Consider the following 26,239-nt stretch of genomic DNA (forward strand, 5'->3'; position numbering starts at 1 on the left):
ATACGTTATGACCTTTCTTTTAATTCTAGCAAATCACACCAAAACCGATGCATTTTAGATAAATCTTGAATGTGCTGGTCCATTGAAACTGCAAAGTAATCCAGTATGGTGCCTTAAGTTTTGCTTGTCACATACAAAAATCTTGCATCTCATTAGTCACATCCAGTTCTCAAAACAAAAATCTTATTCTGCGTTTCACACTTGGGAATACTCCACAGTGTGAAATTTCACATTGTGATACAACAAAACCTGACCATCTCCAAATCTATGTTTGCTTCCATGTCCCATCTAAAGATGGCTGTCCTGTGGAGTGAGGTATTTACACACAAAAATCTTTGACCATCATCCAAACGATGTAAAAAATTTAATGGATAATAAAATTAACCTCAATCATATTTATGCGCCAATTCTTTCTACTCCATAGGAGAATTCTGGACTGTTACTGTTAAATAGTGTGTGTGTGTGTGTGTGTGTGTGTGTGTGTGTGTGTGTGTGTGTGTGTTTAAGAGAGTACGTTAGAGATCATATGTAGTTAAGTATAAATCGGCATATTCATGGGAAAAAACTAACTTAATAAATCATGTAAATGATCAGCATGTAGCCATATTTTCCATTGAGAAAGTGTATGTTAAACTGACTTGTTCCACGCCATAAAGAGAGGTCACAATTATGATCCATGGAACATGAAAATAACTAATTAACTAACTTAGGTACATATTTTCCCAATCCTCATTGATTAACTGTTTCACTGAGAGTTGTTTGTACTAATCATAGATTGATGATGGTTACATGAAATCTTTTCTGGTCTGGTGACACTAATGTTTAAGCATTGGAATCTTCACCCAGAGACTGAGGCAACTTCTTGCATTTTATTTTTGTGATAGTTCTTGCTTTTCCTCTTAATTGTCACATGTATGTGGCTTTCTTTGTGGGTTTGGGATTATCTCTGAAGATGCCATTTCAGAATGGTGAAATTGTATTCTTGCTCTGAATCCATTCGTTTTTTAACAGATGTCACTACAAAATGTTTTACTAAACATTTTCAGCTTACCACTCTACTAGGATGAATTTTTATTTTTTGTTTAATATTGTTTTGAAAATGGTGTCTTCTCTTAACTTATATGAGTGAAAGAATGCTTTTATTGTGAATGCTAGAAATTACAGCAAAACATGCCTTGAAGCTGTTGTTAGTATGAAGTATTAAAAATAATTCATATGTTGAGCCTGATGTTGTCTTGTTTTCACAATGTTTCCTGTATCTGTAAAGTTGGCTTCATTACCTGCCATGTGACTCATCATGTAGCTAGAAATTTTTAAATTGTCAAACTCATTCAATGAGAGTTCTACATGATGCCTCGTTTTGCATTTATGAGGTAAAGTATTGATACTGAGATAAATTATGATACTGAGATAAATTATGATACTGAGATAGCAATGGTTGCATGTAAGGTGACGCATCGTCCAAGGTAGTGTATTCCAAATGTGCTTCTTACAGATACAACACACAGCCAGTTATCCACTAACTTATAAGGGGTGGAATATTTTAGGGTTGGCAGACACAAATTTAAGGAGGTGTTTGAATAGGCAGCTTTTGCGGTTTAAAAAAGCTTCAAGAATGAAAATAGTAGTGTTAGTCTTTCCTTGCTTTTGAATTATTTCCTGCTCCTTCCCTTCCTTGATCCAATGCTACAGTTTTCCTTCACTTCAGTATCTGTGCTTCTTACCATTTCTCTTTCCTGTTTTTTTTATGTGATCTGACAGCAGAGACAAAGGTGTCATTAGGAGTGTCCCAGGAAAGTGTGATAGGTCTGTTGCTGTTATTTATATACATAGACAAGCTGACAGGTAGGATGTGTAGCAGTCTGCAACTGTTTGCTGATGATGTTGTAGCATACAGGAAATTGTCATCATTGAGTGACTGTATGAGGATACATGATGACTTGCACAGAATTTCTTATTGGTGTGATGAATGGCAGCTTTCACTAAATGAAGGAAAATGTGAGTTAATGCAGATGAGTAGGAAAAACAATCCTGTAATGTTCAAATACATCATTCATCTACATCTACACGGTTACTGTGCAATTCACAATGAGGTGCCTGGTGGATGGTTCATCGAACCATTTTCAAACAGTGTGTGGGAAAAACGAACACTCTAGTCTCTCTGTACGATGTCTGATTTCTCTTATTTTAGTATGATGATTATTTCTCTCTATGCAGGTGGGCACCAACAAAAATATTTGTATACTCTGAGGAGTAAGTTAGCTTGAAATTTAGCAGAATTGACAGCCTTTAGATTTGTGTGATTTATTTGTGAGCCAAAATTTAGTAGATTCCTTTAATTACCCATGTGGATGACTTCACACTTCTCATTTAGAGTCAATTCCCACTTTTCACACCATACAGACATCTAGTCCAAATAATTTTTCAGTTGGTTTTGATTATATGATGACTTTGCAAGACAGTACATTACAGCATCATCTCAAATAATCCAAGGGGGTTGCTCAGATTGTCTCCTGAATTATTTATATAGATCAGGAACAGCAGAGGGCCTATAACACAGCCTTGGAGAATGCCAGGCATTACTTGATGACTTTCCCTCTATTACTACAACCAGTGAACTTTATAACAGGAACTCACAAACCTAATTGCATTACTGAGGTGATACTCCATAGGCACACAATTTGATTAGAAGTCACTTGGTGAGGAAGTGTCAAAAGCCTTCTGGAGATATAAAAATATGGTATCAATTTGAATGGCTGAGATGATAGCACTCATTACTTCGTGAGAATGAAGAGCCAGGTTGTGTTCACAAGAACCATTAGTGATGTGCTGCTTGATACAATCATGGCAATTAAATATCCAGATGTAATATTGCAAAGCAATATGAAATTAAATGAGTACGGCAGTTCGATAGCCAGAAAGGTGAATTGTCAACTTCGGTTTATTGGGATAATTCTAGGAAAGTGGAGCTCATCTATAAAGGAGACTGCATATAGAACATTAATGCGACCCAGTCTGGAGTACTGCTGGAATGTGTGGAATCCCAACCAGATCCAATTAAAGGATGACATGAAAGCAGTTCAGAGACAGGCCTGCTAGATTTGTTATTGGTAGGATCGATCAACACATGAATACTATGGATTTCTTGTGAACTCAAATGGTAGTCCCTGGTGGGAAGACATTATTTTCGTGAAAAACTATTGAGAAAACGTAAAGATATGGAATTTGTGGTTGACTCCAGAACAATTCTATTGCTGCCAGCATATATTTTGCATGAGGACAGTGAAGACAAGATAAAGGAGAATTAGGGTTCATACAGGGACACACACTTGTTTTTCCTTCACTCCATTTGTGAGTGAAACAAGAAGGGAAATGACTAGCAATAGAAAAAGTTACCCCCCTGCTATACACCATACGGTGGCTTGCAGAGTTTGTATGGAGATGTACATAATTTTTCTAAAGATGCTAAGTAGACAGTTCTCTTCTGTGCCTATATAATAGAAGCAGCTTTTATTTTTTTTATTTATTGTGACTTTTCAGCCACCACTGTGTCTAATACCTCTTAATTTTCTTTGGAAAGCAATAATTTAATACTCCAATCTTTATGTTGTGTACAGGGATCAGTGGATAAGAAACTGAGAGTATGTCAGCGTCACATTACCAGTGCCTAGTGCCCAGACATGTAAGCATCTGTCAGAGGACTGTTATTACAGCACTTGCTCTTCTTCCAATTAGGATCTTCACAAAGTTCTAATGAACAACTGTCAAAAGTTGAGCCATTCATCCTGTAATTGTATGAGAAATTGACATGCATTTTCTTGCTGATTGGGTTTGGTAATTGACAGACTCAACCCAATCTACAAATGTTCTGTCATTGTGCTTCTCTGCCTCATGTAAGTTTTCATGAGACTCCATATGATTTTCTTAAAAATTACATACAATATTATTATTCGTCAGATCCACCACACACACATTTGAGCCCCCTAATCTCTAACACCGTGGCAGGATTGTTCGCATCGCAACAGTGCTTAGCTTTGGTGTACATTGATGTGACAGAAATCAAGGGATCCCTCTTAATATCGTGTTGGACCTGCTTTTGCGCGTTGTAATGCAGCAGCTTGACATAGCATGGACTCAAAGTTATTTGAAGTACACTGCAGAAATATTGAGCCATCATGTGTGTATAGCGGTGCTCCTGCTCATGCTCTTACCCGTAAGCAGAGTAGCTGCGACAAGGTGTTCGCACCATGTGATCGTAACAACAAGGGAGAATGCTGACTGCGAAATATGACAGGATCAGTTTTGACAGTTGTGGCGTCTAATAGCAGTAATGGTGAGTCAGTATTACATAACACTGAAATGAAATGTCTTTGCACCTCAGTCTTCTGTCTGAGGAATCTTACTTTTAACACAAAATGATAGGTACACAAAATGACAGCCAGTAAAAGGAAACCCAGCCGATTTTCCTAAATTATCATCTGTGCAAGATGCTGTTGTTAATGAAGACTTTCAGCATTATTAACACATTTTTATACCCCTTAAGGAAGAATTTGAGCAATGTTTTCAAGATCTGGTGGCATTAGAAAGTAATTTTGATCTATTCTCCTCTCCGTATTCAGTGCTTATTGAAGATACTTGTCCTGAACTACAATTAGAAATTATTGCTGCGCAGTGTGACAGAGAATACAAAGACAAATGTCAGTACAAGAGAAACATTTTGGAATTCTATAGACATGTCCCCCAGCACAGATTTCCTTGTTTCCATAAACAGGTGGCTACAATAGTAATCAATGTTTGCTCTGAACAGTTGTTCTCTGCAATGAAAAGTAAGAAGATGCACCTGAGAAACTCACTGTGTGATCACAATCTAAACTGCATGCTGCATCTAAGATGCACAAGAACAATGACTCTGCACATAGAAGCAATTGTTTAAGGGGAGAAGTGCAAGAGAACCAACGACCTCACACTTTAATGACTTCATTATTGTATAACGGGTCACAAAGTAAATAAAGAAAAATGTAGAAGTATAAGTTAGTAAGATAATGTGACACATATGCATTTTTGTTTATTTGTTTCATTTCTAGTAATAATGTTTCATATAGTGATTTCAATGGAACTGGTTGGAGATTTAAATTGCCTGATGACCATGTGACGGCGGCTGTTGTGTCCCCCACTCGACTCTTCATTTGGCACCCCCACGCTCTGCCCTGTGCCAGTAGTAGGGGTACTGTGCTCACCCTGCTCTGTGCTCGCACCTAGCTGCTCACAGCTTGCTCCGTGAGCGCATTTGTTGTGAAGTCCTGCTCTGTAGCCTTTCGCAATTGTGAAAGTGTTGCCAATGGGGGATTTTGTGCACAAACTGACCTCTTGATTATGTCTCAGTCAATGAATGGCTGCAACTGGTCTCCAATTGGCTGAACATAACAAACTCCAGTCAATGATCAGTTCAGTTGGATCAGAGGAGCCAGTCCATTCCACGTAAACACAGCCCGCACCATTATGGAACTACCACCAGCTTGCACAGTGCCTTGTTGACAAATTGGGACCATGCCTTTATGGGGTGTGCGCCACACTCAAACCCTACTGTCGGCTCTTACCAAATGAAATTGAGACTCATCTGACCAGACCACAGTTTTCCAGTTGTCTACGGTCCAGCTGATATGGTCATGAACACAGGAGAGGCACGGCGGGTGATGTGCTGTTAGCAAAGGCACTCATGTCAGTCATCCGCTGCCATAGCCCATTAACACCAAAGTTCGCTGCACTGTCATAGCAGATACATTTGTAATATGTTCCACATTGATTTCTGTAGTTATTCCACACAGTGTTACTTGTCTGTTGGCTGCTGCTCCTGTGAAGGCCGTGAACCACTGCGTTGTCCGTGGTGAGAGGTAATGCCTGAAATTTTGTATTCTCAGTACACTCTTGACACTGTGATTTGCAAAATACTGAATTCCTAAATGATTTCAGAATTGGAATGCCCCTTGCCTCTAGCGCCAGCTACCATTCTGTGTTCATAGTCTGTTAATTCCTGTCATGTGGCCATAATCATGTCAGAAACCATTTCACATGAATCACCTGGATACAAATGACAGCTCCACTGATACACTGCCATTTTATACTTTGTGTACATGATATTACCACTGTATATGTCAAGAGTGTATATCGCTATCCTCATGATGACTTTTGTCACCACAGTGAATGTGATAAGGTTCTTCAATGATTGCTGAATTGTTGTGTTCACGCATTCTGTTGTTTGTATTTCACCAAGCACTTAGTCAGAAAAACACAAATGTAGGCACTGTAGAACCACTGAAATGCCATAGATACAACGTCCCAAGGAGCCATAATTTCTTATGTAAGCAAAAAGCAAATAAACAATCTACAGGAAGACGTGTGCATCCCTTAATACTGGAAACCCTGATACACAAATGTAAATAAGTAAAATACACACAAATGAGCAGACAAACAAAGGACCCCCCCCCCCCCCCCCCAGGGGATCCACAACTCTTTTGTGGATACGTGCGTAGCGAGCACGGGGCCCCGAGCTAATGTGGCCTTCCTTCCTTTCCGGGCTGCATACCTTCCCTTTCCGCATCCTTCCCCATCCCCTGTCTTCACCCCCCCCCCCCCCCCCTCACCTCTTGCTCTTTCCTTCACTTTCTCCCCCTCTGGGAGTATGGTTTGCGCCTACGTCCGGAGACGGACGCTTGTAAATGTACCGCATTCTTCTTCTTCCTTGCTTGTATGTCTTCTTCCTTCCTTTGTCCATCTCCTTTCCTTACCTCTTCTCTTTACCCTTTTCTCCGCTGCGGCGTTTGAGACCCCCTCTTCTTTCCTTTCCCTTTCTCTTTCTTCCTCCCTGTGCGTGTCTGAAGGCCGACCCACGCACTTCCATGCGTAGCCGGTGACGGGGTAACGCGTAATTCCCCGCCCCGGGTAGACAGGTAGGACACGTACGTACCCCCTGGTAAAGGCCAGGCCCAGGGAGGGGTGATTACCCGAGCTGATACCTTCCGAAAGTGCCGATTGGTCCCTCCGTCCGTATGTCGGGAGGTGTGACCCGAGGTGTGAACAATCACCTAAGGCGGGTGTGCCCTCGGTGAGGGCCCCCACAAGGGAGGAGCGCGCCATCGGAGACGCCGGTAATCATGGGGGATTCTTCCGCAATGGTTTCCTCACCTTCCACTATGTCTGCTCACAAACATAAGTTCACTGAGTCTCAGCCACAGACGGTTCTTCCATCGTTGCCACAGTTCCTTGTTGTTTCTCGGTCTGACGAAGATCACGACTTTTCCACGGTCAACCCTTTCATTATTCAGAAAGGTGTCGACGCAATTGCGGGTCCTGTAAAGTCTTGTTCCAGATTACGGAATGGTACCCTGTTGTTAGAAACACACAGTGCCCTCCAGGCTCAAAAATTGCTGCGTACTTCTCTGCTCCACACCTTCCCTGTCCGGGTGGAACCGCACCGTACCTTAAATTCCTCGCGTGGAGTCGTTTATACACGCTCCCTCGATGGATTGTCTGACGAAGAAATTCAGCACTACCTGTCTGACCAGGGCGTCACCGCTGTTCATCGGGTTATGAAAAGGGTTGACTCGAACATCATTCCAACCCGCACTGTCTTCTTGACTTTTGACAAAGTTCAACTCCCATCAAAAATCAAAGCAGGCTATGAGATAATTTCCGTTCGCCCTTATGTCCCAAACCCTACGCGTTGCTATCGATGTCAGCGGTTTAATCACACCAGCCAGTCCTGTTCCAATCCGGCCAAATGTGTTACGTGTGGCAGGGATGCCCATGAGGGTGCTTGTCCACCTCCATCCCCTCGCTGCATCAACTGTATGGGTGACCACGCTGCTTCCTCTCGAGATTGCCCTGTTTTTAAGGACGAAAAGCTGATCCAGGAAATAAGAGTGAAGGAAAAGGTGTCGACCTTTGCTGCTCGAAAGTTACTCGCCAGTCGACAGCCCACCGCGCCTCAGAAAGGAAAATACAGCGCTGTCCTTGCTTCTTCTCGGCCAACAAAGGAGGCGGCCACGCAGACTTGCGACCTCACATTTAGTACCACGGTCGTCAGATCGGCCAGCGCAAAGATCGCCCGTTCAACCTCACCTCTTTCGCCTGCCCACTCTATGGCTCACCCTTCGTCGGGTTCTGCTAAATCTCGAGCCCAAAAGTCAGACGCCAAGTCTACAAAAAAAGAGCATTCTCGTGAAGAGTTTTTACGTACTGCAACTTCACAACCATCGGTTCCTCCTTCATCTAAACATACCTCCAAGAAGGCTACGAAGAAACACAGTTCCTCTCCTTCTCCGCCAAGGCGTGTCCCATCTACAGCACCACCTGGCGGAAATCGCCCTCGGCCATCTTCTGTGTCGCCGAGGCGCACTGTTGGTGGCCGGTCAACTGGCCGATCGTTGGTGGCAGGAGCTGCTCCTGACCAACCTATGGATCAGGATCTTCTGCCTTCGACTGAATGCCATTCCATGCTGTCGGTCGCAAGCTCTGAGCAGTCGTTGAGTTGACAGCACCCTTGATGCCGTTCCTCCATTTTCTGTTCACCCTATGTCCATTATCCACTGGAATATCCGCGGCATTCGCGCCAATCGGGAGGAATTGTCGATCCTCTTACGATCCTACTCGCCGGTCATCTTCTGTCTTCAGGAAACAAAGCTGCGTCCCCATGACCGCTTTGTTCTCCCTCATTTTCAGTCCGTCCGATATGACCTCCCCTCAGTTGAAGGCACTCCAGCCCATGGAGGACTCATGATTCTGCTCCATGATACTCTCCATTATCACCCAATCCCCTTAAACACTTCCTTCCAAGCTGTCGCCGTCCGTCTTTCCCTTTCTGGATACACGTTCTCTCTTTGTACGGTATACATTCCATCGTCTACACCAATGGCACGAGCTGATCTCCTTCATCTTCTTGATCAGCTTCCACCCCCCTATTTGCTGGTTGGGGACTTCAATGCCCACCACCCGCTTTGGGGATCTCCACATCCTTGTCCACGTGGCTCACTATTGCTAGACGTCTTCCACCAAGCGGATCTAGTCTGCCTCAACACTGGGGTCCCTACATTTTTGTCTGCCTCCACGGCAAATTTATCCCATTTGGACCTTGCGGTCGGTACTGTTCCGCTAGCTCGGCGCTTCGAATGGTTCGCCCTTGATGATACACACTCGAGTGACCACTTTCCATGTGTTCTTCGACTGCAGCCTCAACTGCCATATATGCGCTCGCGACGCTGGAAGTTTGCCCAAGCCGATTGGACACTTTTTTCGTCTCTAGCGACATTCGATGACCGTCGCTTTCCCAGCGTCGACGATGAGGTCACACATTTTACCGACGTTATTCTCACAGCTGCGGAACGTTCAATACCACGCACCTCCGAATTGCCCCGGCGCCCTCCAGTTCCTTGGTGGAACGAGGCCTGCCGTGACGCAATACGTGAGCGGCGACGTGCTCTTCGCATTTTCCGTCACCATCCAACTTTGGCCAACTGTATCCGATATAAGCAGCTCCGTGCGCGATGCCGTCGCGTCATCCGCGATAGCAAGAAGGCAAGCTGGAAATTCTTTACTAGCTCATTTAACAACTTCACTCCCTCCTCGGAAGTTTGGAGTCGGCTTCGACGGTTCTCAGGCGCGCCTAGTTTCTCCCCGGTCTCTGGGCTCACTGTCGCGCATGATACCTTAGTGGACCCCGTCGCAATTTCTAACTCATTGGGTCAGCACTTTGCTGAGATTTCGAGCTCTTCAAATTACCCGCCAGCGTTTCTCCCGAAGAAACGTGCAGCAGAAGTGCGGCACCTTGCTTTCTCCTCTCAAAATCGCGAAAGCTACAATACTGTTTTCTCCATGCGCGAACTCCAACATGCACTCTCTACTTCTCGCTCCTCCGCCCCAGGACCGAATGGTATCCATGTCCAAATGTTGCTACATTTATCAACCCATAGCCTGCGTCACCTCCTTCGCCTTTATAATCGAATTTGGACCGACAGTACCTTTCCCAGGCGATGGCGGGAAGCTATTGTCGTTCCCGTTCCGAAACCTGGAAAGGACAAACATCTCCCCTCTAGCTATCGCCCCATTTCTCTCACGAGTAGTGTCTGTAAGGTTTTGGAGCGTATGGTGAATTACCGTTTAGTTTGGTGGCTGGAGTCCCGCAGTCTTTTAACACCAGCCCAATGCGGATTCCGAAAGCATCGTTCTGCTGTTGACCATCTTGTTGCTCTCTCCACTTATATCATGAACAATTTTCTCCGGAAACGCCAAACGGTAGCAATATTTTTTGATCTGGAGAGAGCGTACGATACCTGTTGGAGGACAGGCATCCTCCGCACACTGTTCTCTTGGGGCTTTCGAGGCCGGCTGCCCCTTTTTCTTCGCGAATTTATGGCAGAGGCACATTTAGGGTGCGGGTGAACACTACTCTCTCCCGTACTTTCTCCCAAGAAAACGGGGTACCCCAGGGCTCCGTGCTGAGTGTTGTACTGTTTGCCATCGCCATTAATCCAATTATGGATTGTCTCCTTCCTGATGTCTCGGGCTCCCTCTTTGTGGACGATTTTGCGATCTACTACAGTTCTCAAAGGACCAGCCTTCTTGAAAGACGTCTTCAAGGATGTCTCGATCGCCTCTACTCGTGGAGCATCGAAACCGGCTTCCGTTTCTCACCCAGTAAGACCGTTTGTGTTAATTTTTGGCGACGTAAGGAGTTTCTTCCGCCCTCCTTACATCTAGGTCCTGTCAACCTTCCGTTTTCCGACGTCGCTAAATTCTTGGGTCTTATGTTTGACAGAAAACTGTGCTGGTCCTCCCACGTTTCCTATCTTTCGGCTCGCTGTCTGCGTTCCCTTAACACCCTCCGTGTCCTGAATGGTACCTCTTGGGGAGCGGAGCGGGTGGTCCTTCTCCGCCTCTATCGCGCCTTAGTGCGCTCGAAATTGGATTATGGAAGCATAGTCTACTCCTCTGCTCGGCCGTCTATTCTTCGGCGTCTCGACTCTATCCACCACCGTGGATTACGTTTAGTGTCTGGAGCTTTTTACACCAGCCCTGTGGAAAGCCTTTATGCTGAGACTGCTGAACCTCCGCTGTCCAATCGGCGGGCAGTCCTTCTGAGTCGTTATGCTAGCCATCTGTCTTCCATGCCTGCTAATCCAGCCCATAACCTTTTTTTCGACGCCTCCTTTGATGTCGGGTATGCAGGCCGCTCCTCCTCCCTACTACCCCCGGGAGTCCGCTTCCGTCAACTGCTCCATTCTCTTTCCTTCCGCTTTCCTAAAACCTTCTTGACAACTTGGGGTACAGCACCGCCTTGGCACCGTCCCCGGATCGACTTGCTCAGAGACCTATGTCAATTTCCCAAAGATGGTACCCCTACACTTGTTTACCGTCGGGCATTTGCTGCTCTATGTGCACAAATGACGGAAGCCACATTTATTTACACCGATGGCTCGAAAACATCGTTAGGTGTAGGGAGTGCCTATATTGTTGGCGACACCCCAAATCACTTTCGGCTTCCCGACCAGTGTTCGGTTTATACTGCAGAGCTTTACGCTGTTCTCCAGGCTGTCCACTACATCCGCCGCCATCAGCGGATACAGTACGTAATCTGCTCAGATTCTCTCAGCTCTCTCCTAAGTCTCCAAGCTCTTTACCCTGTGCACCCTCTGGTCCACCGGATTCAGGACTGTCTGCACTTGCTCCACCGGGGGGGCGTCTCAGTGGCGTTCCTCTGGCTCCCGGGACACGCTGGTATCTGTGGAAATGAGGCGGCCGATATAGCGGCCAAGGCTGCAGTCTCTCTTCCTCGGCCAGCTCTTCAGTCTCTTCCGTTTACCGATCTACGGAGCGGTTTATGTCGCCAAGTTACTCATTTATGGCATGCGCATTGGTCAACACTTCCCCACAATAAATTGCGGGAAGTGAAAGCCGTTCCTTGCGCTTGGACCTCTTCCTCCCGAACGCGTCGTCGGGAGGAGGTAATTTTAGCTCGACTCCGGATAGGGCACTGTCTTTTTAGTCATCGACATCTTTTAAGCGGTGATCCTCCCCCACTCTGTCCCCACTGCTCTCAGCTGTGGACGGTCAGACACCTTTTAATTGAATGCCCCTATTTTAATCCGTTACGCTCCCGTCTACAGCTATCGCCTGATCTATCGTCGATTTTAGCAGATGACACGCGCTCAGCTGACCGCGTTCTACAGTTTATTAGTGACAGTGAAATGACGTCAGTCATTTGAAGCTTTTTTTTTGTGGACAACCAACCCCTTTCTATAGTGGACTTTTAAGCATTCCTTCTGCCTTTAGTTTCTCCAATTTTCTGACTATGTTTCCATTGCTGCTGATTTTAAATTTCGTTTTTTTCCTGTTTTCTATGTCACGGGCTGGGCGCTAATGACCATAGAAGTTTTGCGCCCTAAAACCACAAACAAAAAACAAAGGACCCAGTGAGAATCCATGTGCCTACCCCCAAAGTGGAAGAGTAAAGAGACTTTTTAACTGTACCAAGAACATTAGGAGCCTAGAACATCATATATGTTAACACTTCAGATATGCAACTTGCCATTTTTTAAGTGTGTATGTGTGTGTGTGTGCGTGTGTGTGTGTGTGTGTGTGTGTGTGTGTGTCTAATTTTGTTTTTCTTGTTTCACTAGGATTCATGGTGGGGTGTGATGCTGAAGCTGGTGGCATTGCCAAGAACGGAGCCAAAATGGTAACAGCTGTTGCTTGTGCACAGGTGCCCAAATTTACAGTCATCATAGGTGGTTCATATGGTGCTGGCAACTATGGAATGTGTGGTCGAGCATATGGGTAAGGATTATTGCTGTGGTTCAACATTTTTATTGTATTATAGTCCATGATAGTGTTAATGGCCTCCCACCCTGCAGCTCACATGGAATACTGCATTGTCAGCCTGGGTGAAAGTGCATGGACATTAGCTATGTTACAAACAGTTGCAGTAAAGGAAATTTAACCTCTCTTGCTAGGTCAGGTTCATTGTGTGCTACAAACTGTTTCATGATAAATTATTAAGTGTATCTAATAAGTATGAGATACACGTTACAGAATTGAATGTGTATTCAGTGTTTCCCCATCACAATGACATGAAGGAAAGCCAGCTATACAGATTTTCACACTGCAGACTGGATTGTATAGTAAATTGCACTATGTAGAATTGATTACACCTTCTGTTGCTTTTTTACTTTAATTAACAAAATGATGACAGAATCAAATCTAAAATATCTACAGCTGGATGAACAGCATTTTAAACTATGTTATATTGTAGCCAGAATAGTGAAATAAGTAAATTAAATTCCCATTAGAGAACAGTTTATGCTCCGATCTGCTTTCTACTGCACAGACAGCCAGATAAGAAAGTAAATGTTCCATTAAAATTACTAATAAATTTACATTCCATTCACATACCTTTCTACTCAGATGTTTCATTGTCACTGCCTTTGGAACTTGAGTCGTCGTATGTGAGTATCAGATTATCAATTAAAGAATCCGCTATTTCATCTCTTAACAACTTCTTTCTAGTAATCATCTTCTTGCAGTTTGTCAGTGTGTCATTCATAAGCTTCTCAACCAGCAACCGTGATTTTGTTCATTGCTTCATGGATCAGCCTTTCAGGGCCAGCTGCTTTAAACATAGCATTTTTATCTGGTGCTTATCTCTTCACCTGAGCCCACACCAAGTTCTATGAGATTATAATGGCAATGATAAGTAGGTACTCATATCATCCTGTGACCATGTTGCAGAGCTATGGAAGCAATTTCGTATTTTTTACCTCCACCTTTTGAAATCTTAGTGAGCCCAACAGCTCTGCTCTGGTTTGTGTTTCAGTAATCGGTGTACTATTACTTTGCAGCCCTGAAACAATATCACTTTTTTTTGTATTTGTAGTGGATGGCCTGTCGAGAGTAACAGTGATACATTGCATTGTCCATAATAGTGATAGAGTGACAGAACCTGGACACAAGTAGAGCAACAGCTGATTCTGAAACTATTCTCAAAATGTTTCTCCATTTATTGTGGTGTGGTAGTCAGACATGGTTTTAGATTTTCCTTGGAATGAAAGTTTACTTTAAGGCACAAATCCCGTAGCTGTGGAACCAGTGTGACATACCATAAGACACCTTCATTTTCATACTGGAACTTTCAAGCTGCCTTTTATCTCTGTTGTTTGCCAAATAAAATTTCTAATGTGGTTTCGATTTATCCAGGACTCATCTAAGTAATATGAGATGACACACTTTTCCACAGCTACAGTGTCTTTTCTAGCATTTGCTCTTTGTTTTTGTTCTCCAGCTATTGCAGACTCAGTTTTGAGATCCAATGGGCTGCCACAGAGCCCATCCTCCTATCCAGTAACCACCTGAGATGACGACCTTTACCTTGGTGGAATTATGACTGTCGATTGGCAATCAGGGCCAGACGAACAGCTCTGCATAACTTCAAACACTGTCCAACTACAGAAAAACCTTGATGCCCTCAGATCTACAAGAGCACATGCAAGGCAAGTCATAAAAGAATGGAAGAAGGCTTCCTAGAGGGAATTCACGATTTCCATTAAATAGTCCACTTCCACTGAGCGAGTTTGGGAATCAGTAAGACAGATTTGTGGCAAGGGTGGTACACATCCCATTACGGCCTTGTTAACTAATGGGGTCTTGATGGACATGCCAGAATATATGGCTCACGTTTTAGCTGAACAGTTCTTTACTGTTACTACGTCATCCAGACAATCTCCTGCTTTTCAGGTGTTCCGTAGGACTGCAGAGATGAGGAAGCTCAATTTCTTCTTGCACAGTAAGGAAGATTGCAACTTTCTGTTCTCCATGTGGGAACTGGAATCAGCTTTGTCTGCAGCCAGAGACAGTACTCCAGGATCTGATGAGATCCATTATGCCATGCTTCATCATCTGTGCCCTGAATCGAAAGGACAGCTCCTCTCTTGTTTCAATCAGATCTGGTTTGATGGACAGTACCCCATGACTTGGAAGGAGGCAGTATTAATTCCATTCTGGAAATGAGGCAAAAACTGTAGTACCCCTAATAGTTACCGGACTGCAGTCCTTACTCATTTATATGAGTAAGACTCTTGAATACATGGTCAACCGCCGCCTCGTCTGGCTGCTCGAATCCCGACATCACCTGAGCCACTCCCAGTGCAGTTTCAGGTGCTACCATTCCACCTTTGACAATTTAGTTCTACTGGAGACGGCAATACAGGAGTCCTCCTTACACTGGAATCATTTGGCTTGTACCCACCGATTCCATATTCTGCCAACAGTAATTGGATATCGACCAATGTGAGCAGCAATGTCGCGATACAATAAACCACAATCATGATAGGCTACAGTCCGACCTTTATCAAAGTGGGAAATGTGATGGTGCGCATTTCTCCTCCTCACACAAGACATCACAACAACGTTTCACCAGGCAACACCAGTCAACTGCTGTTTGTGTATGAGAAATCGGTTGGAAACTTTCCTCACGTCAGCACATTGTGGGTGTCGCCACCGGCGCCAACCTTGTGTGAATGCTCTGAAAAGCTAATCATTTGCATATCACAGCATCTTCTTCCTGTCGGTTAAATTTCAGTTCTGTAGCACATCATATTCGTGGTGTAGCAATTTTAATGGCCAGCAGCGTATTTCCATTGATCTTGCACGTCCTTCAAACTGAATAGCTTCATGCATAAAAGTGAACAATTTCACTGTCACCGGAAAATTACCTCTTTCATAGAATTTGAAAACCTTTTGATGTAAAACACCTTGATCAAAGTTATTGATTCCTGTTATCCTCTTTGCCACACACTCCCCCAAGGGCTCGCCGCTCTTTTTGCGGTTTCATGCTTGGCTAGCGTGGGGCCCCAACCTTTGCAGCATCTTTTCCCTGCCATGCTGCATGTCTATCCTTTTGGTATTCTTTTTCCCTTCCTTTCGAGAACATGTCTGGGATGTTTCTGGAAATGTATTCTGCATATTCAGTAGCTGATATAACAACAGTCTCTTGACTGTTTTTCATTCCCTTTTTTCTTTTTTTTGTTCCCCCTCTTCTATCCTTCCTCTGCTTCGGTGTTTGAGGTTCCTCTTTCTCTTCTTTCTTCCTCTGCGCTCCTGAAGGCCAGCCCAATTGTCTGATGCATAAAATGTGACTGGGTAATATGTAATTCCCACCCCGTGTTGACAGGTAGGGTTCGCACATACCTCTAGTACAGGCCAGGCCCAGGGAGGGGTGATTGCCTGAACTGCTATCTTCCCAAATTGCTTATAAGTCCCTCTGTCAGTTGTTTGGGTGTTGTGAACAATCACCTAAGGTAGGTGTGCCCCTTTCTGAAGGCGGTCCCCAATTGGAAAGAGCGCGCCATAGAAGACGTTGGCAATCGTGAGGGATTTTCTCGCAATGAGCCAATCATCATCTTCACAGTTAACGCCTACCAAATGTAAACAGAATGAGAGTAACAATTCAAAAGACCCTCCCAGCTGCACCATAGTTCCTCGTGGTTTAGTGTACTGAAGATTATCAGTCTGCATCTGCATCTACATCTACATCTACATCCACATCCATACTCCGCAAGCCACCCGACGGTGTGTGGCAGAGGGTACCTTGAGTACCTCTATCGGTTCTCCCTTCTATTCCAGTCTCGTATTGTTCGTGGAAAGGAGGATTGTCGGTATACCTCTGTGTGAGCTCTAATCTCTCTGATTTTATCCTCATGGTCTCTTCGCGAGATGTACGTGGGAGGGAGCAATATACGGCTTGACTCCTCGGTGAAGGTATGTTCTCGAAACTTCAACAAAAGCCCATACCGAGCTACTGAGTGTCTCTCCTGCAGAGTCTTCCACTGGAGTTTATCTATCATCTCCGTAACGCTTTCGCAATTACTAAATGATCCTGTAACGAAGAGCGCTGCTCTCCGTTGGATCTTCTATCTCTTCTATCAACCCTATCTGGTATGGATCCCACACTTCTGAGCGGTATTCAAGCAGTGGGTGAACAAGCGTACTGTAACCTACTTCCTTTGATTTCAGACTGCATTTTCTTAGGATTCTTCCAATGAATCTCAGTCTGGCATCTGCTTTACCGACGATCAACTTTATATGATCATTCCATTTTAAATCACTCCTAATGCGTACTCCCAGATAATTTATGGAATTAACTGCTGTATTGTAGCTAAATGATAAGGGACCTTTCTTTCTATGTATTCGCAGCACATTACACTTGTCTACATTGAAATTCAATTGCCATTCCCTGCACCATGCGTCAATTCGCTGCAGATCCTCCCCTTTCCTCGTTATGACTCTCCTCCAATGGAACATTTGTGGCCTTTGATTCAACAAAGAGGACTTACGGTTGATCTTAGAATCGCAGCATCCACTTGTTCTCTGCCTCCAGGAAACAAAATTGTGCCCTCACGACTGCTTCGAGCTCTCATATTTGTTCCCGGTCCGCTTTGACCTTCCCCCCGAGGATGGCATTCCATCTCATGGGGGAGTCATGCTTCACATCCAGGCTGACATTCATAGTCAACTGGTGCAGTGGTTAGCACACTGGACTCGTGTTGGGGAGGATGGCGGTTCAATCCCGCGTCCGGCCGTCCTGATTTAGGTTTTCTGTGATTTCCCTAAGTCGCTTCAGCTAAATGCTGGGATGGTTCCTTTGAAAGGGTACGGCCAAGTTCCTTTCCCATCCTTTTCTAACCAGATGAGACCGATGACCTTGCTGTTTGGTCTCTTCCACCAAATCAACTCAACCCATAGTCAACCCATCTCCCTGACCACCCGACTTCAACTGGTTGCAGTGTGCATTTTCCTTCCTCACTTGACATTTTCCCTTTGTATCATTTACATCCCTCCGTCATTAGATGTCACTAGGGCAGACTTCCTCCAGTTTATTGGGCAACTCCCTCACCCCTTTCTGCTGCTCCGTGACTTTAAAGTGCACAATCCCTTTTGGGGCTTGCCCAGAACCTGTCAGAGGTGTGCCCTCAATACCTTAACCTCGTCTGCCTTAACATGGGAGCACTCATGTTCCTTTCACACTCCACTAATGCCTATTCCCATTTGGACATCTGCTTCTGCACTTACCAGCTTTCCTATCATCTCGAGTCGTCTGTTCTCTCTGACACGTACTTGATCAGGTAGAATATCTTACAAACTGGATTTCGTTTATTATTTCTTTCAACAGTTCCATACCGTCTTCATTGTGTGGGCCAAACTCCAATGCCTGTCTGGGACCAAGGTCTATTCCCTAATTTCTGGCCTGAAAGTAGCAGGTGATGTCATAGTGGACCCTATTGCATCTACATCTACATGACTACTCTGCAATTCACATTTAAGTGCTTGGCAGAGGGTTCATCGAACCACAATCATACTATCTCTCTACCATTCCACTCCCGAATAGCGCGTGGGAAAAACGAACACCTAAACCTTTCTGTTCGAGCTCTGATTTCTCTTATTTTATTTTGATGATCATTTCTACCTATGTAGGTTGGGCTCAACAAAATATTTTCGCATTCGGAAGAGAAAGTTGGTGACTGAAATTTCGTAAATAGACCTCGCCGCGACGAAAAACGTCTTTGCTTTAATGACTTCCATCCCAACTCGCGTATCATATCTGCCACACTCTCTCCCCTATTATGTGATAATACAAAACGAGCTGCCCTTTTTTGCACCCTTTCGATGTCCTCCGCCAATTCCACCTGGTAAGGATCCCACACCGCGCAGCAATATTCTAACAGAGGACGAACGAGTGTAGTGTAAGCTGTCTCTTTAGTGGACTTGTTGCATCTTCTAAGTGTCCTGCCAATGACACGCAACCTTTGGCTCGCCTTCCCCACAATATTATCTATGTCGTCTTTCCAACTGAAATTGTTCGTAATTTTTACACCCTGGTACTTAGTTGAATTGACAGCCTTGAGAATTGTACTATTTATCGAGTAATTGAATTCCAACGGATTTCTTTTGGAACTCATGTGGATCACCTCACACTTTTCGTTATTTAGCGTCAACTGCCACCTGCCACACCATACAGCAATCTTTTCTAAATCGCTTTGCAACTGATAGTGGTCTTCGGATGACTTAACTAGACGGTAAATTACAGCATCATTTGCGAACAACCTAAGAGAACTTCTCAGATTGTCACCCAGGTCACTTATATAGATCAGGAACAGCAGAGGTCCCAGGACGCTCCCCTGGGGAACACCTGATATCACTTCAGATTTACTCGATGATTTGCCGTCTATTACTACAAACTGCGACCTTCCTGACAGGAAATCGCGAATCCAGTCGCACAACTGAGACGATACCCCATAGGCCCGCAGCTTGATTAGAAGTCGCTTGTGAGGAACAGAGTTCCCTTATCATCCCACATATCCCATTCTCTTTACATATGAGGGATGTTGTCCTCCTGATTCCTGCCGTCGGATGGGATTACCAGTTGGAATGTACCTAGTTTCACTCCGCCAAGATCTCCATCTCCCTCCCTGGACTATGCTTTCCTACAAAAGACAGTGGTCATGCATTTCTGCCATTGTGCCGCTGTCCATTTTGACTCCAAACTCTACTTCGGTACCCAGCAGCTGGACGTTGTAGCACAATCCCGTTTCTTGATTCTCCTTTTTGATAAAAAGCTGACTTGGCTGCCACATATTCATCACCTGAAGACTAACTGCATGTGAAAGCTTAACATTCTCTGCTTCCTTGCCCTTGGGATGTGGCTCATGCTACTCATATCTGTATTTACTAGACGCTAGTTTTGTCTTGACTGTACTATGGTTGCTGGGTTCGTGGCTCAGCAGCTCCTTCAACTTTTAAACTGATAGACCTAGACCACCATTGTGACATGTATCTGGCCTTTTGGACTTGGACTGTAGAGTCTCGTTGCTCTTCAGATTCGACAGATCCCGCTCTCGGTCTTCTATGTAATTGGCGTTTAGGAGTTCCCTTATCATCCCACATATCCCATTCTCTTTACATATGAGGGATGTTGTCCTCCTGATTCCTGCCGTCGGATGGGATTACCAGTTGGAATGTACCTAGTTTCACTCCGCCATGATCTCCATCTTCCCTCCCTGGACTATGCTCCCTGTGTTTTCTCACGCAATTCCCCTTTGATGGTACCCAGGCCACGATTAGGACCTCTCTCTTCCAAGGTCCTAAAGACTTGCTTGCTCCATGACCTTTCAGTGTCTGTTAAGTCCAGTTGTTTGAGAGTTTCACAGTGCTACCATCTGTTACACTGACATTTCTAAAACTGTTGATCAGGTGGGATATGCTTTTACATTTCCTGCCGGTATGGAATTCCATTTGCTGCCGGTAACATGTGGTGTGTTTACAGAAAAGCTAATAGCCATTAGCAGATCCATCCATTTTATTAAATGGGCCTCCCTTAACTGTGTTTTAATATTTACTGACTCAGTGAGAAGTCTCCAGGCTATTGACAGATGCTATTCTTGCCACCCTGTGGTCTCTGCTTTACATGACCTTTCTCACTGACCTTCATCATGCTGCCTGCTCAATTGTCTTAATATGGGTCCCAATTCATGTGGGTATCCTAGGGAATGAACTGGCGCACTGTTTGGCTAGAGGAGCACTTACATGCTCACTGTTCACTGTGCCTACCTCAGGTGCGGAATTACGAGTGCACGAGATTTCTGCTTGCTCAGAAATGGCGTGCCAAGTAATGGGCTACTGCCTCATCTGATAAGCTCTGCGCAATCCAGGAGACTACTACAGCATGGAGCTCTTCCTTCTGCTTCTCATGGAATGAATCCACAGTCCTATGTTTTCTCTGCATCAGTCATACCAGGTTATCCCCTATTTTTCTTTTGTGTATCAAGCCACCCCCACATTGTGGTTTTTTATCCTTAAAGACAGTAGTTCTTTTTTTGAGTAATCACTCTTCTGACTGGTGTGGTGTGACCTGCCACATTTTCCTCTCCTGTGCGAACCTCTTGATTTCAGAGTAGCACTTGCAAAGTACATCCTTAGTTATTTGCTGGATGTACTCTAGTCGCTAGGTTGCTCCATAGTTTTTACCCTCTACAGCTCTCTCAGGTACCATGGAAGTTATTCTGCAATGCCCTAGCAGACGTCCTATCATCTTGTTCCTTCTTCTTGTCAGTTTTTCCCACATATTCCTTTCCTGCCAAATTCTTCACAGAATCTCCTCATTCCTTACCTTATCAGTCAACCTAATTTTCAACATTCATCTGTAGCACCACATCTCAAATGCTTTGATTCCCTTCATGTCTGGTTTTCCCACAGTCCGTGTTTCACTATCATACAATACTGTGCTCTAAACATACATTCTCAGAAATTTGTTCCTCAAATCAAGTTCTATCTTTGTGCCTGAAATGCACATTTTGCCAGTGCTAGTCTGCTTTTGATGTCGTCCTTGCTCCATTCGTCATTGGCTATTTTGGTGCCTAGGTAGTAGAATTCCTTAACTTCATCTACTTTGTGGCTGTCAATCCTGATGTTAAGTTTCTCATTGTTCTCATTTGTACTACTTCTCATTACTTTTGTCTTTCTTTGATTTACTCTCAGTCCATATTCTGTAGGCATTAGACTGCTCATTACATTCAACACATCCTGTAATGTGCAATGTGAAGTTCATTTGTGATGGACCAGTACTCCAATGCTGCTGTGGACCAGACTCCACCAAACACATGAAACAAAATACAATACGTGAATTATGAACATAGTACACAATGTTACAATAAAAGACACAAAAATAGTAATTTAATTTTTATGCTTCTTTGTTCAAACTTTACTTTTCCTAGATCAATCTATTACCACACAAGTTAACAAAGATCCTACAATTTTACAAGTCAGAAACAAGTTAAATAAAAGTCCTACATTTTACAAATCCTTATATAATGGGCACTCTTAAACCACACCATACAAGTTAACTGAAAATAGGGTATTTGACTGTTTTCTGGAAATTGTCTTAAATTATTAATTATGTCATTTTATGCTCCTAACATGCTTTTTTCTCCTCTTGAATTTCAGTATACTTTTATAAAAACAGAAAGTAATTTAAAATAATTTGAAAGCCCACTGAAATGCTCGATTTGAGTCGTGATGCCTGTGATGTCACAGGTTAGCTTGCTGCTCCTACTGTCATAATGCTAATTCACAATGATGTCGTGTTTCGGAAAATGGGTTACAAATGGCGTATACTACCATACTGTACAAATACATTTATAAAAATGCCTGAAAAGTTGTTCTTGAGTGTTCCAAAGAATAAGATGCCTAAAATAGGATTTCACTATACCAGCAAACTGCCACCACATCAATGCTCAACTTCACTAACTTAACTAAAAACGTGTTGCACTGTGAAGTAACATTAACTTGCCTCCAAGATATACTCTTCCACTGTTACAATGAAGGACTGCGTCATTCAACTAAATTAAACACCTAATGAAAATTGCCGTTTTACACAACTACACCTCAGTTATTTGGTACATCTACATCTACATCTACATCGATACTCTGCAAATCACATTCAAGTGCCTGGCAAAGGGTTCATCAAACCACCTTCACAATTCTCTATTATTCCAATCTCGTATAGCACGTGGAAAGAATGAACACCTATATCTTTATGTACAAGCTCTTGATTTCCCTTATTTTATCATGGTGATCGTTCATCCCTATGTAGGTCAGTGTCAACAAAATATTTTCGCATTCAGAGGAGAAAGTTGGTGATTGGAATTTCGTGAGACGATTCCACGCAGCAAAAAACACCTTTCTTTTAATGATTTCCAGCCCAAATCCTGTATCATTTCTGTGACACTATCTCCCATATTTTGCGATAATACAAAATGTGCTGCCTCTCTTTGAACTTTTTCGATGTACTCCGTCAGTCCTATCTGGTAAGGATCCCAAACTGCGCAGCAGTATTCTAAAAGAGGACGGGCAGGTGTAGTATAAGCAGTCTGCTTAGTAGGTCTGTTACTTTTTCTAAGTGTCCTGCCAATAAAACACAGTCTTTGGTTAGCCTTCCCCACAACATTTCCCATGTGTTCCTTCCAATTTAAGTTGTTCATAATTGTAATACCTAGGTATTTAGTTGAATTTACGGCTTTTAGATTAGACTGATTTAGCACGTAACCGAAGTTTAACGAATTCCTTTTCGCACTCGTGTGGGTGACCTCACACTTTTCAATATTTGGGGTCAGTTGCCACTTTTTGCACCATGCAGATATCTTTTGTAAATTGTTTTGCAGTTTGTTTTGATCTTCTGATGACTTCATTAGTCGATAAATGACAGCGTCATCTGCAAACAACTAAAGACGGCTGCTCAGATTGTCTCAGAAATCATTTTATATAGATAAGGAACAGCAAAGGGCCTATAACACTACCTTGGGGAACGCCAGAAATCACTTCTGTTTTACTCGATTACTACGAACTGTGACCTCTCTGACAGGAAATCACAAATACAGTCATATAACTGAGACGATATTCCATAAGCACGCAATTTCACTATGAGCCACTTGTGTGGTACAGTGTCAAATGCCTTCCGTAAATCCAGAATCGATCTGAAATCCCTTGTCAATAGCACTCAACACTTCATGTGAATAAGGAGCTAGTTGTGTTTCACAGGAACAATGTTTTCTAAACCCATGTTGACTGTGTGTCAATAGACCATTTTCTTCGAGGTAATTCATAATGTTCAAACACAATATATGTTCTAAAATCCTGCTGCATATCGACGTTAATGATATGGGCCTGTAATTTAGTGGATTACCCCTACTACCTTTCTGGAATATTGGTGTCACCTGTGCAACTTTCCAGTCTTTGGGTACGGATCTTTTGCCGAGCGAACGGTTGTATATGAATGTTAAGTATGGAGCTAATACATCAGTATACTCCGAAAGGAACCTAATTGGTATACAGTCTAGAGTTCGGTTGTTAGAGCAGTAGACCGTCGAATTTTATAAGACAATATCCATAGATTGCTGGTTTGAATCTAACCTGAAACAAGAGTCTCCTCATACAAAAACCAAATCACAATTACAGAACTTCACCACACTGATCAGAAACAGAATATCATTGTGCTTTCCTTACTGTTTACATGTGCTTACATTTGTATTCGCTGTACACGCGCTACATTCAAAAAGATATTTTCTAGTTAATGTGACCGCACACATGGTACTTTATTAGAAACAATGTTTTATCTTCGTACTGTCCAGTTAGGATCTTTATTGTTTAAACTTTTGCAGTTTCATCATCTTACATAAAGGTGAAGTTAGTCTGCTTAAGATGCTAAAGTTAGTTTATGCTCGCTAACATCACAGCCCCTACATTTGTGTCACCTGCATGTTGTACATGCATTATATCTATCTGTATAACCTCATCATCCTACACCTCATTGTAGTCTGGGCATATGGTGGTATCTTCACTGCTAGTAATGCTTTGCAAAACAGTGAATTGTTTGTTTGCAAAGTAAATGCATTTATCCTCTTTTGTCCATTTCTCAGACTAAGATTAATGTGAAGCTACATATAATACATCCCACAATTGAAACAACTGCTACATCAGTTCTTGCTAACACTATTTTCGTATTTCTTGTATAACTTTTAAAATTATGTGACCCTTCCAGGATTTGAACATGTGACCTCTTAATCTGCAACTAGATGCACTACTTATTGTGCCACCGAACAGCAGCTATAAACAAGGAGTATCCTTGCTGAGGCTCTTCAACAGAGGAAATCAGAACTAAGAATAATTTGTTGTGCTTTGGGTCGTAGCTCGTAACTGACAGTCAAAAGTCTAGTTATAATATATGGGCACATTTGCAAAAAGTTCAACAATTCCTTTATTTTGAGTGAGTTTAATGATGTTGCAGGGAGTGGGGAAAAGAATGTCCATTGTTGCACATATTGCTGCTCTAAATGGGCAGAGCACAAATGCATCAACTTTAGCAAGTCTTCCACTGCCAACATTCTTAAAATTCTGTATTGTTACTTAAAAGTTGTAATTGCATTTTTCTATCACTAAATAGCTAAACTGTTTGCAGAAAAAGTATGTAAAAACCTTGTAACTTTGTCTAATGCTCCTTAACACACACAAAGCTTCGTCTGATTCCTAGGCCGTGACGTCACAATAGCATCAGCCAATAACAGAGAATTTTCAGTCATGTGACCATATATTGGTATTTAATGATTCTTGAGCTTTGATTACATAAAATTAACAGATATTTTGTGACAGTATTGGCTGTAAATGCTTTTTTTTATGTTATAATCAATTACAATAACAACAATCCGAACCATATTCTGCCCATTACAAGTCTTATCACGGTCACCTCTCTTAACTATTCAGCTGATGGGAACTGCAATGAAATTAATGATTGGTTGCTTCTAGGCTCCTGATAGTATATAAAGTTCTTTATATGGAGACATTCAATAATATTTAAGCACGAAAGAATATTGAAAAGAGCTTTTAATATTTGTAGCTAGTGAGGTAACTTACTTTGTTTTGAGATAACTTACCAATCATCAAAAATTTGAGTAATGCAATGACATTGCAGCTCACTGGAGAATGCTATTAGCTGCTCATAGATAGAACTACTGATTCGTGGCGAAATATGAAATCTTACTGCATATAATTACTCCTTCACTATAAATTGGCTGGAATCTGTTGATTTGCTATGATAAAGTTCTTAATGAAAAATGGATGGTAGGTCTGTAAGTAGGATTTCATTAAATACTTTTGAAAAGAACAATAATCTTCTTTCAAATAAGCATGACAGTGTGTGTAGTTTTGTACTAACAGTTCAGTGTGTACAAATCCGAATGATTTATAGACCATCATAGTACTTCGTATTACTGAATCCAGGTTTCACCAAAATTTATCATGAACACTTACCTTTTAATTGTAAACCAACTTGTATTTACCAGACAACACTTTCCCTACAAAATTCTGAATAGTTCCAATGATATTTCTTGAGTATTAATGATTTAAACTTTAATTATATCTGAAATTCCACAATGGGGGCTCAGAATAACATTATACATTAAAGAGTGTTCTCTCTCTCATAAATCAACTGCCTTCTTTAACTTCTAGAATCAAAGTGAATACTGCATTCCAGCATGCATTTTTACATAGTAGTGAGTCTAAGAACGTTAAGGTTACTCACAGGCATTTTTCTCTGACTTTGTAATTTATTGGTTTTGTAATCAAAAATGTTATCGTTTCCTGCTAAGTG

General features: G+C 42.9%; 1 protein-coding gene across 1 annotated transcript in view; it reads left to right on the plus strand.

The window, feature by feature from the left end:
• Positions 1-26,239, plus strand: part of LOC126469894 (methylcrotonoyl-CoA carboxylase beta chain, mitochondrial) — a 92,677-nt gene that overhangs the window by 44,206 nt on the left and 22,232 nt on the right. The window contains exon 8 of the mRNA XM_050097236.1: positions 12,672-12,828. Coding sequence (XP_049953193.1) covers positions 12,672-12,828 — 157 coding nt within the window. The remainder of the gene's footprint in view (positions 1-12,671; positions 12,829-26,239) is intronic.

The sequence above is a fragment of the Schistocerca serialis genome, chromosome 3 (assembly GCF_023864345.2).
Source record: "Schistocerca serialis cubense isolate TAMUIC-IGC-003099 chromosome 3, iqSchSeri2.2, whole genome shotgun sequence".
Taxonomy (NCBI): Eukaryota; Metazoa; Arthropoda; class Insecta; order Orthoptera; family Acrididae; genus Schistocerca; species Schistocerca serialis.